The 14241-nt window shown below is 42.0% G+C and overlaps 1 protein-coding gene across 6 annotated transcripts in view; it reads left to right on the forward strand.

The window, feature by feature from the left end:
• Positions 1-14241, forward strand: part of qkia (QKI, KH domain containing, RNA binding a) — a 72772-nt gene that overhangs the window by 25062 nt on the left and 33469 nt on the right. For all 6 annotated transcript variants that reach the window (XM_087174287.1, XM_023407454.2, XM_087174286.1 and 3 more), the window contains exons 2-3: positions 511-653; positions 13812-13928. In XM_087174287.1, the coding sequence (XP_087030413.1) occupies positions 511-653; positions 13812-13928 (260 nt within the window). The remainder of the gene's footprint in view (positions 1-510; positions 654-13811; positions 13929-14241) is intronic.

Consider the following 14241-nt stretch of genomic DNA (forward strand, 5'->3'; position numbering starts at 1 on the left):
GCTCTATTAAAGAACAGCCGCTGGGGAGTAGCAGGCAGACAGGAAAGACGGTGGCCTTAACCCTTCAATAATGCAATGCTTAACTTCTGTTTCTGTCATATAGAATAACTTGCATACTTTCAAACTGTTTTTATTCAGAGGAGTTCATTTTTGAAAAAATGGCTATTTCCTGCAGGTATTAGGAGGCATCCCTGTTCAATTGTCATATATTTTTACACTTACAGCTGAGTGTAAAATGACGATAAAGGTTTTGTGACATACTCTCCAAAAACAGGTTAAACAGCTGCTTTTCCTATGAAATACATAAAGTATTCAAGACAATTGACAAATTTCTGTTGTTTTTCTTTACTCTTTTTAAAGCAAAGATTTATATGCTACATTAAGCCTTTGCCCAGAAGTCAAAATCAATATGACGGTGATATATTAAATACAAAATTAAAAAAAAAAAGTGCAATTGTAATTTAGTTATTCAGTTGCTTACCGCAATGTACATATTTTTGTGTGTTTCAGAGATCAACAGAGTGCGTAAAGACATGTACAGTGACACAGTGAATGGCCTTGTGGACAGACACCCGCTGGAGCTGCCTGAGCCTATGGGGCCCATCGTCCACCTGCAGGAAAAACTGTTTGTGCCTGTCAAAGAGTACCCTGATGTAAGTAGCTGGTTTACACATCTCACACTGTGTCGGCTGCCCCACTGTACCAATAATATCAGTGCATTTGCCTTAATTGTTTTAGGACTAATATTTACACTGCAACCGACAGACTAATAATTTGTCTTAAGAAAAATACAATAGAGAAAATAATTGTGAGGTACATAAAATTGATCATATGGTATGTCTATAGGAATGTTTGTTGTCTTAGCAGCAGTTAAATGAGCCTCTCTAATAGAACCACAGTTCTTATATTTGTGGACATCCACTCCCACACACACACTCCCACACACACATACAACACACATTCATTTACAGACACCTGCCAATAGCAATCTGCCAGCGCTGCGGATATACCCATTGCTTCTCTTTTTCATTTTTTCAGTTTCATAGTTTTACTCTCGGTAGTGCCTTCCTCATGCACCCCACTCTTACCTCTGTCTTCTTTACTCTCCCTTTTCCTTCCTATTTTTCATTTATGGTTGGTAAAGACACAATTGCTGACCAGCTTGACTTTTAGTTTGTCAAGCAAAAGTTGGTGGACTCATTGCACGTGTGCCAAGTTGTTAATAAACTACCTTTTAAAGCTATATCAGATGGCAGTGTAAGTCGGTCCTGGTCTCAGGAAAATCCGACATGCTGAGGTGTTTATGAGCTACCTCAGCGGTAGATGAGAAGGAGGGGAATGAGAGGAGGAACATCATGAAAGGTAAATCACAATCACATTCCATAAATATTCAATTGAAAGAGATAGAAATCTTTTGGACTTAACACTCGTATCGGTTTGAGTGGTTTTTTTTTTTTTTTACATGCACACACTCAGCTGGGTAAAGAATAGTACATGGTGGAGCTGTCATACTGGTTGTAGAGACGAGGAGGATGGTGGCAAAACTGAAGAGGCCAGTCAATAAAAGCCTTGTCTGAGGAATGACAGATGTGTTTGCTTGTATGTGTGTACTATGTGTGGAGCCATGTAGTGTGTGTTTAAGGTTTTGACCACGGTCAGTCAGCCACCATCCTGACCCCGCGGTAGTCTCTGGCACACACATGAATGGTTGCATCACGTCTTGTGGAGCAACGTTTCTCTTCGTAATCCCAGCAGCTTGCAGTGAGGAAATGAATGGAGGGAGGTGACAAAGGATAAGAGACACCGTAGAGCAGGGCAGGGCCCAGCCAGGCGTGGATTGCATTTTCCCCCTGACAGAATTGATAAAGGGCACCAGGGACTGGATGGGATAAGCTGAGTTCCAGCTGACCCTCAGACCAAACCCAGCCTCTGAGCTCACAAGCTAAATCAGCCAACCAAATCCCAGTCTTTCACCTTTCATCTCTAGTGACAGGACTTCAGGTCCTTGAATGGTTCCCTAATTAGCTGTGAGAATCATATTTGCACTTGGTGCTTCTTTAGTGTGCTAATTGCTTTATTTATGTTATAATTATTATACTAATTATAATTATTAAAATTATTATTATCCTTGGTGTTTGTACAGAAAATCATGATTGGTGTAATATATCATATAAAACAAGTTTAAGTTCAGTTAAGTTTAACCTATGCCACTATACCTTTGTGACATTATGAATACATTCATTATGTTTCCTTACATAGTGTAGATCATGAGAAAACAAGAATAATACACATAAACATCTACTTTGAAAGGAAAGTATAAATGTGGTTGGACTGACCCTGTATGGGTGATGAATCAGTTAGGTGATTTGCAGTTGTCTGTTCAGAATTTCATTGGTCCACAACATTACTGTTTTTATGTTTTAGCTTTACTTTATTACTTTATTTTGAAGGGCATGTCTGATACTGTGGTCTGTAGCTGAAATCATCCCTCTCTGTAGAACATGCTTCTTGAAGATTCACTGATCAGTCACAACCACATTAAAAGCTGTAACTGGTTTAAATGTTGTGGCTGATCGGTGAATGTGATTTATAGAAGAGTGAAGGAGGGCTGTGAAAATGTGTGAAACAGTGGGTGCCACCTGTGGCAGAAAAGAATATTAATGGAATGATACTCTTTCTCTCTCTCTCTCTCACACTCACACACACACACACACACACACACACACACACACACACACACACACACACACACGCACTATTGAAAGTGTGGCATCCTAGGATGACCCCTGTGTTCCCTTTGCTGGATGTGCTATGCTGCTCCGAATAGAGCACGACTGTAACTCAGTTTTGTGTTTACGAGCTGCCGGGAAAGCTACTAAATTAATTAGGCTTCCCCCTGGTGGCTGAGATGACTCACTGATGACCTTAGTAGACACAAATTTATACACACACTAACATGAACACAAGGATGTACAAGTACAAGCAAATAAACATCCACGGTGACGCAAAAATGGCACATATTTCACTTGGACATTTTTTCCCTCTATTTTGGTACATACACGCACACCCCTTCCAAGTGTAGTCATTAAGTCTGCAGGAAAAAAGGAAAATGCCAGATGATTGGAACAAAGGGAATTCAGCAGCAGGTCTAAATGGAATTTTTTTCTGCTCATACCTCTCCTGTTTCCAGAAATTATATCTGTTAAAACAATGTCTGCAAAAACTGTTAAACTGGTTACTATTTGAATTCCACCTGTATAACATTCCCTTTTACATACTCCCCTTTTTTCCTTTTGCTCCCACTTCTCTTTGCAAGTGTAAGCTAGTGGGGTGGGTAGAGAGGGAATGAGATGTAGGGATTCATTATTTAAACAGCAGATAAAATGTTACTATGTGTTCAAGTGACTTCCACCCAGAACTGAGCTCATCTTTTTTGAGCTCTGTAGTTTGATAATTGTTGTTTAAACACAGAGTGAGCTACAGTATGTCAAGATCCAGTTTATGTTTTCACGGAGGATAAAGAGTGGAATCCTTTAGTAGTGGGGTAAGAGGGGAGATGATGTGGGATCAGTGTGAAAAGGGGGAGAGGAAAGAAATGATGAAGTAAGGGAAGAAAAATGTCACTCCCTATCCCCGATCTACCCATAGCTAAAAGGAGAGGAAACTGTAATGATGATTATTAGACTGGGGAATAGTTCTCCCCCACTCACATTTCCGTCTGATTTCCCAGATTCCCCACACCGAAAAGACATATGCATATGTGTGCATGCGTGTGTGTGTGTGTGTGTCACTGACGCAATTTTAGGTTCTCCCAAGAAAACCGAGGGAGATGGTCCAAGTCTCTGTTTTGTGTTCTTGGCATCAACTCACCTGCCATGGAAGATTTGTCATCGTTCATACTATTTCCCTGTCTCTTCCCTCTTTCCACACTCATCTTGTCATTTTGGGATACCTGCCATCCACTTGCCTTCTTCTCAGTTTTTGCTTTCATTTAAAACCAAGACTCCCACCATATCCTAAGGCAGAGGTCACACTCGCTCGATGGGGCTTTCTCTGTCTCACCTACGACTCCTCTGCTCTGGTTTCACCAGTAGATAATCAGATTGTCATGGTGCCTGGATGCAGTGCAGCATGTCAACTCTACCAAAATAACTTGCCTTGCCAGCATGCTTCTACTCTAATTCCCTTAAGTGTGTCCCTTTTGTGGCCTGTGTGTACTTGCCTGTGTGCTCCACATCTGTCTGTAAATGTGTTTGTGTAAAGGCCTGTGTCTCTTTCACCCTGTCTGCCTGTGTGTCTGTCTACCCACTCCCTCACCGTTCTTCAAAGTCAGCCATTTCCTGATGTCGTCAGTGGTGCAGAGCACTGTGAAGCGTCACCGTGGTGACTGCATCTTGACTGACAGCTGAGTCGCAGGCTATCTGATAACTTCAACCTTCAATTAAATGCTATCTGTGGCTCCACTTTTTTCCTGAGCACACGCTCACACACATTGATAGGCGTCTGACAGACAGCTCAGCATGTCATTTCCGTTGACCTTCAGGCATCTGATACGATGTGTGACATGTCTTTTAAGTGTGTCTCCGTCTCCACTTTATTCCCTGCGTATTTGCATTTGCCAACTGTTAAATGCCCAGATGTGCATGCACACACAAACGCCACCATTGCTTTGCTGACTCTGTGAAATACGACCCTCAGTTAGTTGCAAACCGTTGTGCAACTGGTAAACAGGACTGTCTACACTCTTCTTGCCAGCTTGAAGGGGATGAAGAGAAGGGCTGTAATTTATGCGATACAGCTCTGCTATTGGTGTTTCTGTGGCATTAGTGTTTGCCTCTTGTTTAGCGGGTTGTTATGGTACTTTAGGTTGTTTACCTAAGTGATGGACTCCTCAGAGGAACAGATGTTTGATCCCCCTGCAAGTCTTCATTTTTTGGTTATTAGTCGGTATTTTGAAGGTAAATGAATCCAGTTGAAGACTGCAAATGACTTGTCGGCTGAAAACACCAAGAAATGGTTGATCATTATTGGTTCTGTGCTCTCCATTGTCAGAGACAGGAGATTGGTGTCTTTTGTTGTCATCAGTGTATTGTTGTTACAAGAATAAATGTTGCTATGGTCTCATAAATTTTAAACTTGAATCGGTGCCCTTCTTGAAGAGAAGAGATCTTTGCTCAATTAAAAAAAAAAACAAAACAAAACAAGGTAATTAAAACATTGAATAAAAAACTGTGAAAATATATGATAGGGATAAGATAAAAAAATATATGGTATTATAAAAACTAATATAAAATAATATTAACTATTTGCTCAAATACATGAATTAATAAACTACTAACACACGCAGTAAAACTTCATAATAAAACAAAGAGTATGTTGCTGTTCTCCATGTTTTGTTCTCCTCAGCTTAACAATTAGGATTCGATCTACTTTGCCTTTCAGTGAATTCTCCTGTGATGGTGCAAAAATATTTTTTTTGGCACAGTATGCTGTGTTGAAAGTGTGAGCTTGTTATACTGTATTCGTGGGGTCCGAAAACTTAACCAGCAGTCCACTATGCTTGAGGGGCCGGACCAAAATGCTGAACCCTGCAAGTTTAAATGGCTGTTTGAAGGCCAACACTTGGTTTAAGGGTTAGGAATTGAGTTGAGATGGTTAAAGTTAGGGTAAGGGTCTAGGGAATGCATAATGTCAATGATGCTCCCTGCAAATATAGTAAAACAAAGGTGTGTGTGTGTGTGTGTGTGTGTGTGTGTGTGTGTGTGTGTGTGTGTGTGTGTGTGTGTGTGTGTCTGTGTGTGTCCGTGTGTGTGTGTGTCTGTGTGTGTGTGTGTGTGTACTTGTCAGGTTTTAGTGAGAGACGGTGGTAAAATTGCTTTATTGCCTCATGATACTTCACTTCCACTGCAAGGTACAAAGATTTGAGAGTACCAAAGAAAAGGCTCTGGTGGTTTGAGCGGACAAGTTGTCCTGGACCTTTCTTTTTCATTGCAGTAAAATTGCCCGGCCATCCTGCCAGTTCCCTGCACAGGGATAGTCATTAAGCTGGTTCCCATGAGGGTGTCATCACTTATCATGCCAGCTCCTGATATCCTTCTGACCCCCTTAAGTCATTACCAGTCCTGGAAATGTAGCGCCCCACACCTCACCTCACCTCACTGACAGAGCAGCAGAGTGGAGGATTTTGATATCTCTAGCTAGCCAGCCATGCATGATGATGATAATTTGATGAACGGATGGTTTTCTAGTTAGCTATTTGATGAGGAGGGTAATTACAATGATAATTTAAACAGAGAGGACTATTTGTTGTAGTCAGTTAACATGACGAAGGGCAACAGTGTAAGCTGTTAAATGTGTATTTATAACTGCACTAATGCCAGTGGTTGCTTGCATATTGGCAAATTGTGCTTGTATACTGTACGCGGATGGCGTCTTGTGATACTTTGGCCTGTCTCTCCCTGAAGTCATTAAACTGAGAGGCACAGAGAAGTGAAAATGGAGAATGAAGGACAAGGAAGTAGGTTTACCTCACAGGGATCAAAGGCTGCACCGGGGGGACATAGTGTCAGCTTATACAGAATCTGTGTGCATAGACTAGATTCCAGTGATACATGATTTTTTGAGACCACAACCAACATCAATGTTTTTTTTTAGTTTTAGAAAGAACCCTGACTGATATACAGTACTGTACTAATGCTAATATTTTCTTTCTTTTAACAAATTCTGATAAAAAAATTTTGGCAGGGATCCCTCCTATTAAGATGTGACAAAGACATAGAAGTAGGTTATTTTACAGTAGGACAATAAACTTGCAAAATACTATCAAAGATGATGCATAGATTCAATGCACAGGATGGAAATCTATGCCAAAACTGACCTTTTTTCAACAGAAGACACTTGCTCAACGAATTGACCATTTATTGTAAATAGTTAAACAACAAAAACTAATCCCTTGAGCTATGATTTACAGGACTCAGAGATAGTTGCAAACAAACACCAACACTGGATCTTAACATAGTCAACAATACTAAAAGCTCAATACTTTAGATTATATATGAAGCTGTCTTCCCCTAAAGACAACACTATATATTCTGTACTGTCCTGTACACCTGTTTGAATATGATTGGATGTTATTAGTCAGCTGGTAGCCAGTCAGGTGATTTTGAGTGAAAGATGATGAAGCTTGAATGAAATAGCTGATGCCTGATCAGGTGATGCAAGTGCGACTTCAGTGCTCTGCCTGAACTAACACAATGCTCTATTAAAAGGATTGAGTATTGGCCAGATGTGACTAATCTAAATTAGATACTGTTTCCCTCCCTCTCTTTATGATAGGCTTGCGGATAAGGTAGCAGAGCATGGCTAACATTATTCCACAGCTTTGTCAAAGGGCAGTCTTCTATTGACTTATGATGATTAACTAATGCTCAAGTGAACACAGAGGGATAGAGTGAATGCTATTTAGCATCTTCCTGCTCATTAATTTTTTTCTTTCTACAGTTTGCTTATCTAGAAGTTCACAAACTTTGCCCAGTGCTTCCCTCAATCACGTCTTCCAAACTTTCAGCCGACATCAATCTTTACGCTTTCCACCTCTTCGTCTTCACTTCTCTGTATTTCCACCCTGCCTGCAACCCCAAAATAAACCCAAACAGAATTATCAAAGGAGCCATGGATTAGGCGCTAAATGCTGGATGTGCTGAATAGAGAGCTTTGAAGTCTATAGGGCTTTGAGGCGAAGATGTCATCATTGGAATCTAAGTCTAATTTTCACCCCTTCATCATCCCAGCCTCACCACCTCTGTCCCTCCTGTAGATCAAGCATGCAAACTGCTGTAGGTTATTCACCTGTCTGCTCCTCATCCCCAAATTCCCTCCATTTGGTCCTTTCACAGTGTGGAAAAGATACCTGAAGCGTGTGTGTGCGTGTGTGTGTGGCATGTGTGGATCAGGCCACAAAATGCAGCCGGATTAATTGAATGGTGGAATATTTCCACCCAAAGATGAATGAGTGATGAAAGGCAGGCTGGTGGCTAGGTAGGTTCGCTTAGTCAGAGAGAAAACATTGATTTGCGCTGTGAGAGACCCATGCACAACTAGAGAATAATGGATATGCAGAAGAGGAAAAGCAAAATCCTTGGTACTAAGAGAAATAGGAAAAGGAAGCATGCTCAGTTTCCAGAACCTATGAATGGATACAGAAAGGAGGAGGTGTGGAAGGAGAGGGGAGGTGTTTTTGGCAGCCAAGAGCAGTGTTCAACTTTGTGCCCTCTGTGAAGCCTCCAAATACTCTAACTTGAAATGAAATGAGACAGAGGGTATCTGAGGAATGAAGAAAGGGAGAGCTTTGCTGTTATAAATGGTTAGCCATTACTTTGGTATGAGCTGTTTCACAATCGTACATTACGGGAGGGTTAGAATCAAGTGAGATGAGGAGTGATGAGATGGGTAAAGACTGTGAGCTGGAGAGAGATGGCCGTGCCTGGTGTAACCACAGACTCCACCTTGCTTTGATACATTGCACTGAATGAACTGTTCCTCATTTCTATAAGCCCAGCAAGGCCGGCTAATAAGTGATTGGTATTCTCCTCCTGGCCTGGCCCCGCTCTTTGATAAGCCCTGCGCACACACACAGCCAGAGAGCATGATCTCATTTCCTGTCTCCCCACCACCACAAACAAACGCTGTCAAAGGCACAATTGTTCTGCTTCTCTGAGCATTGTTGGTGGAACTGCTGTTGTTTCTCAGTTGTTCACACAAAAAACAAACCACAATGCACACGCACACAAACCCATGCGACAATCAGCTCTGGGTGCCGAGGGTGTCTGCAAGAGTTCACCCCATGTATTGTGGTTTCACACACACTCACACTCATAAACACACAGTGTCACAGACGTAGATATGCTCACAACAAAACCCGCCTGTGGAGTAGCGATAACTGGGGCTAAACAAAGGCCCTTTAATGTCAGTGTAAGCCCTTGTCCTGAAGGGGGCTTTGTGTGTAAGTGTGTGTGTGTGTGTGTGTGTGTCGGTCTGTCTTTCTGTGTTTGCACACAAATTATGTATGTTTGTATGTACTGTACGTGTTTCTCTGTAATCTGTGTTTGTTTGAAAAACTAAAAAAAAACTTGAGTGACGAAAAGAGTATGTCCACCAAAGGTCCCGACAATCTTCTAATGCTGTGAATGAGCAGGAGGAATGGGAGAATACAGCAAAGATACAAAGAGAAAGAGACTGCTGAGAGTTTCCAAGTCAGCAAAACACAGTTTATGCATGTAATGTGGGTGCTGACAGTGTTTGATTAAACAGAGCTGTTAAATATGCATACTTTTTTTTGCATTTTTTCAACCCCAGAATGACTTGTTGCTCTCTGTTACTAGGCATGGGCAATCAGGCAGTGATGGAGAAAATAGAACTGTTAATTATAATCATCATAATTTTTACTTTTTTTTTTATTTTATTTTGTGTTGAATCATTAATTGTTAAAAGCCTGCTAAATTTGAGTTTCCCTGTCAGCATTGATTGCTTCAAGGGCTCCTGGAGGGTGCAAAGCTCGGAAATTCAGCCAAAAAGCCATGGTGGTTCCCAGACGTGACTTTTTTTAAAGACCACAGTCTGGCGAGCAAGTGGAGTTGATGTAACAGCAGGAATATAGAGGATGAAAACTAGCTTTTTATAGTAGGTGTGGAGGAGGCTAGATAGTTTAGCAAGAGGAGGTGAAGAGAGGATAGTGTATTTGGCAATGAGGGCACTGTATCCATCCTACTCCTCTGGCTGTACTGAGTGGAGTTCCTGGCAGGCTCAATGGCCCTGCACCCTTCTGATAACTCACCCGCTTGGCTCCCCATTGTCTCTACATTCCAGTGGCTTAAAATGGAGGGCACCTTTTCTAACAGCATATCAACATCCATGAGAAGAATGCCTAACCCTCAGTACAGAGCAGGAAGCTGGGGAGGAGAGAGCGCTTTATTCTATCACTCTGATGATTTTGGCTTGACTTTTATTTACAGTGGAGTTGCACTTTGAACTGCATGGTTTTAATAGGATGAGGCAGTGTCGTTTCTTGATTGAGACTGAGGTGAGAGGCTTGAAGCGCGTTCATTTGATGTGTGTTAGCGATTAAAATTTCCTTGAGTGATGTGTGTGAATAAAACTTGTGGTGACTGCTTGGCCAGACACGGCGCCTACTCTGTGCCCTCTGCCCACACGTATGTGTGTGCATGCCTCTGTCATTAAAACACATCTGACACTGGTGCACCAGCCTCTACCCAGAAGCTCTTACTCCATGGGGGGAGGGCTATAAAACCTGAGCCACACACATGTAACCGCCTGCTCTAACCCCCTGTATCCCCAAGCAGCTAGAGTGGGAAAACTGTGAGAGTTTAGTGGCAGTGTTGGCCCCTCTTGTTCACATAGACTCACCCAGTACTGGAAAAACAAGATGTTCGTGACTTTTCCCCCCTCTGCTCTTGTGTCATCATCTCTCTAACCCTTTTTCTCTTTATTTCACTCAGCTTTCCTCCATCAGGCCCTTGCTTGCTGTCAAGTGCAATTGTCATCAGCATATTCATGTCCACAGAGAATACCTTCCACTGTCACAGAGAGAGAAGTATTAGCAACATGGTGAGAGAAGGCCAGAGAGTAAAATATTAAATGTTCTTTCTGTATCATTTTGGGATTTTTCAACCAGCAACCACCTTAGATCAGTCATACTTTTTGACATTTTGGGCTTGCTCTGTAATACATCTACTGTATGGCTTTTAATATATTCATGGCCTGTAGATCTGATGGGATTTGGACTGATGGAAGATCCTGTTGCCCCTGTAGCCTGTTAAGCTGCTGGGAACTGTCACATGTCCTACCTCCAGAGAAGCCTACATATAAATATAGGAACTTTTTAAACCTTGTAGGTGTAAAAAAAAAAAAAAATTATATGCCAAATGACAGCAAGTATTTTTTTCAAATGTGGCACTGCAGTTGCTAGCAGGGAAGCTGTGTAACAACACACTGGACATTGTCACTATAGCCTCTGCGCAATAGGCTAGAGGCTGTTTGTGTGTTTATGTGTGTTGTATAGGAGTGCCACAGCACCAGCACAATGCCCAGAGCTTGGGGTTCACCCTTGTCTGCAGTGGTGCTGTGATGCAGACAGACAGCCCTCTCCTGTGCTCCTTGAGGCTCTGTCTGTGTGTGTATATTTGTGGGTGTGATTACGTACGACTCAGAAGCAGGCCAGCATGCATCGTTGGTGGCTGACCTCCAAGGACAGGTGCCCCTGCATCCTTCAGTAGGCACACACACCCTCACAAAATAGCCCCTGCACCCGTTTCCTCGATTAGAGATAACCGAACAGACAGTTGCCTTGTGACAAAGAAACGCACGCATCAAGCCTGTGTAGCTGCATGCTGTGATCATCCGCAGGGACTCCATCTTCTCTGCAGCCACAGGGTGTGTCTTTCCTGCCAGAGACAGACAGGCTATGCATGCAGGCAAGCCCAGTGACAGGGACAAGGAAAACAACAGCCTGGAGTTTTTGACTGTCCTCACCAGGGTTAGTTTATATTGTTTAGGGGAATTACACCAACATCACTTTAGATTTGTAATCCCTCTGTAATTAAATGTGACTTCTCTGATGGCCTTTTGAATTTTGCAGAGGCATTGGTGCGGTGGAGTGCGTAAGCAGATGTGGCTATGTTTAAGAATTTAATGCAGGGGTGTCACGGCTCATTGTAACAGCTCAAGAGACGAACAGTTGTGCTTCTCATTGTCATGGAAAGCTTTCCACTGTGCCATTTGAATATTTCAGGTTTGGAAATTTAGCTTGAGTGAAAATGTCCCATTTTAACAGTGTCAGAGATCTCTTACCCTTCATGGTCCCCATTAGCCAGTGTGTACAGTATTTAAACATGGGTGATTTGTTTACCACTTAATGCATCGCTGTGCTCCCTAGCTCTCCTCCCTTCCTTATGTTTTTATTTTGGCTGAAAATTGTGTTGGATTATTTCAACACATTTTCCCTTTATCCTGTTGGAAGCCAGTTTCAAGTGGAGAGGATTACGTCGGTGAATACGTTTCCTTTTGGTACAAAGCTCCCAAGCCACTCACCAGTGAAAGGGGGCCTTGATAAGAAAATTGTGTCAAGCAAACTACCTCACGTCACAACTCGCCTCCCCTTTAACACCCTCTCCACTCCATTTTCTCCTTGTTTCCACTCCACCATTCCCACCCAGACTAATTCCGGGTAGTTACTTTTCTTTTTTCTGTTCAGGACTATTTTGACATCAAGTGTGGATGATGAAGTAGGGGTAAGCCAACCCCAGTGTGGCCTGTGCTGATATATATGTCTTAATATCACATCAGACAGAAAAAAAACTTTAAAATGTATCCGTTAGAAAGCCCATATATGATTTGAACACTCTTCTTCCTTGTTAATATTTTATAAACTCAAGTGCTAAGTATTGCCAAAGTGTGGAGAATAAAGGCAAACCATGTTGCTGAAATTGCTATGTTGCAGGTGATTTGTGAAACTCGCTATATTTGATTCTTGATTCTTCAGTTTCATCGGATACATACCAGTGCAGCGTATAGTGTTTCTTAGAATTTATCCTGAAAACTTGCTTCTAAATTCAACAAGTGAGAGACTCTGTTATTTCCTTGAATATAAAATTGCATATAGATCACATTATAGGCTGAAATGTAAACACATTTCCCATTTACAAAACCTTGGACCAAGGAGTTGTTTTCCTGAGCTAATGCAAAATGACAGAAACATGACATATGGCTCAATGTTTTTAGCCCTATCTGTGCATCTAAACCTGCGCCATCACAGTTATGAATATTTTAAATAATAAATCCAATCCCATACAGCTATGCTTGGACTGTTGGTAGCAGGTGCTTCCACCAAGTACGGCACATCCACTCTAAAAGGCATAGAGCGGGCACGAACTCGAAGTCTGCTCGCCAATTCATCTGTACCGTTTGTGTTGATAAGGAACCGGCCTGATATCTGCAGACTGCTGCTAGCTAGCATTAGCTACCTGGCAGGAACTGACTGAATAAAATAGAATCCGCACAGCTTCACATCTCATATCCACAGATGATATCTCTTCAACAAACACAGAGCACAGATCACATCAGTCTTTTTTCAGTTTGTCCTTCTCGTAGATGTGATCTCTAGGTTTGCTACAAGATAGCCACCGTCCGCTTACCATTCCGTATTGTGACAGTCTCATAAACTGCAATGTAGAGCAGCTTAAATAGGGTGTAATTATTCGCGTCACAGTTTACGGGACTATCGTGACTCATGGCGGCTCTTATAGACAGCCATCATCTGTGTTACTTTTTAAAATACAAAAATCTTTTTGTGCACATTGTAAAAACGAATTTTCCACATGTACATCATACAGCTCTAAATTAACCATTAGCTACAAGTACCCACTGCATACACATAACATTTAGCACAGATGTACATGTTTACTGAGAAAAGGTGCAACTGCGTCCAAATAAAATGATGTAATAAGGCATAGATTGGCATGATGTGTGTAGTTGAGGCAGCAGTCTTTGGAAGTTCACAGAAAGTTGTGTGTGTGTGTGTGTGTGTGTGTGTGTGTGTGTGTGTGTGTGTGTGTGTGTGTGTGTGTGTGTGTGCAAAATACTGCCTATGGTCCAGTTCAACATGGAACCGGACCATTTGAATTCAGTCTTTGTTAATGACGGTAGATTTTAATTGCTTATTAAGCCATTGTCCACTGTGGTCTGATTCTGCTTTCAGCCATAGGCTCACCAGTTTATTTCTCTCTCTGTATCTGCAGTATAACTTTGTGGGGAGAATCCTTGGCCCTCGGGGACTCACAGCCAAACAGTTGGAAGCAGAGACAGGATGCAAAATCATGGTGCGAGGCAAGAGCTCCATGAGAGACAAGAAGAAGGTAAGTTCATCAGGATGGCAGTGTGCCCAGTGTTAATGTGTTTTATCTCTTGATAACAATGTTACTCAGTAGATTCCACTCACAAATAAAAAGATTACATTTATTTTGCCAAACCAACATACACCAAAGCTTTCACTCTCCACAAGGATCTGTCTAGAAATATTACACAATAATGTGAAACTTGGTGGGACTGCTGTCACGCAATAACATCCCACCAGCCCTGTAGAAACATGAGGCAGACACACGTTGAGTTGATGCCTGGTGGCTGCATTCTGACACTTGATAGGGCTGTTTGCACAAAGCTGTGCAGTGG

This window comes from Seriola lalandi, unplaced genomic scaffold (genome assembly GCF_002814215.2).
Source record: "Seriola lalandi dorsalis isolate HSWRI2012SDOR001 ecotype SW California unplaced genomic scaffold, Sedor1 jcf7180002054335, whole genome shotgun sequence".
NCBI lineage: Eukaryota > Metazoa > Chordata > Actinopteri > Carangiformes > Carangidae > Seriola > Seriola lalandi.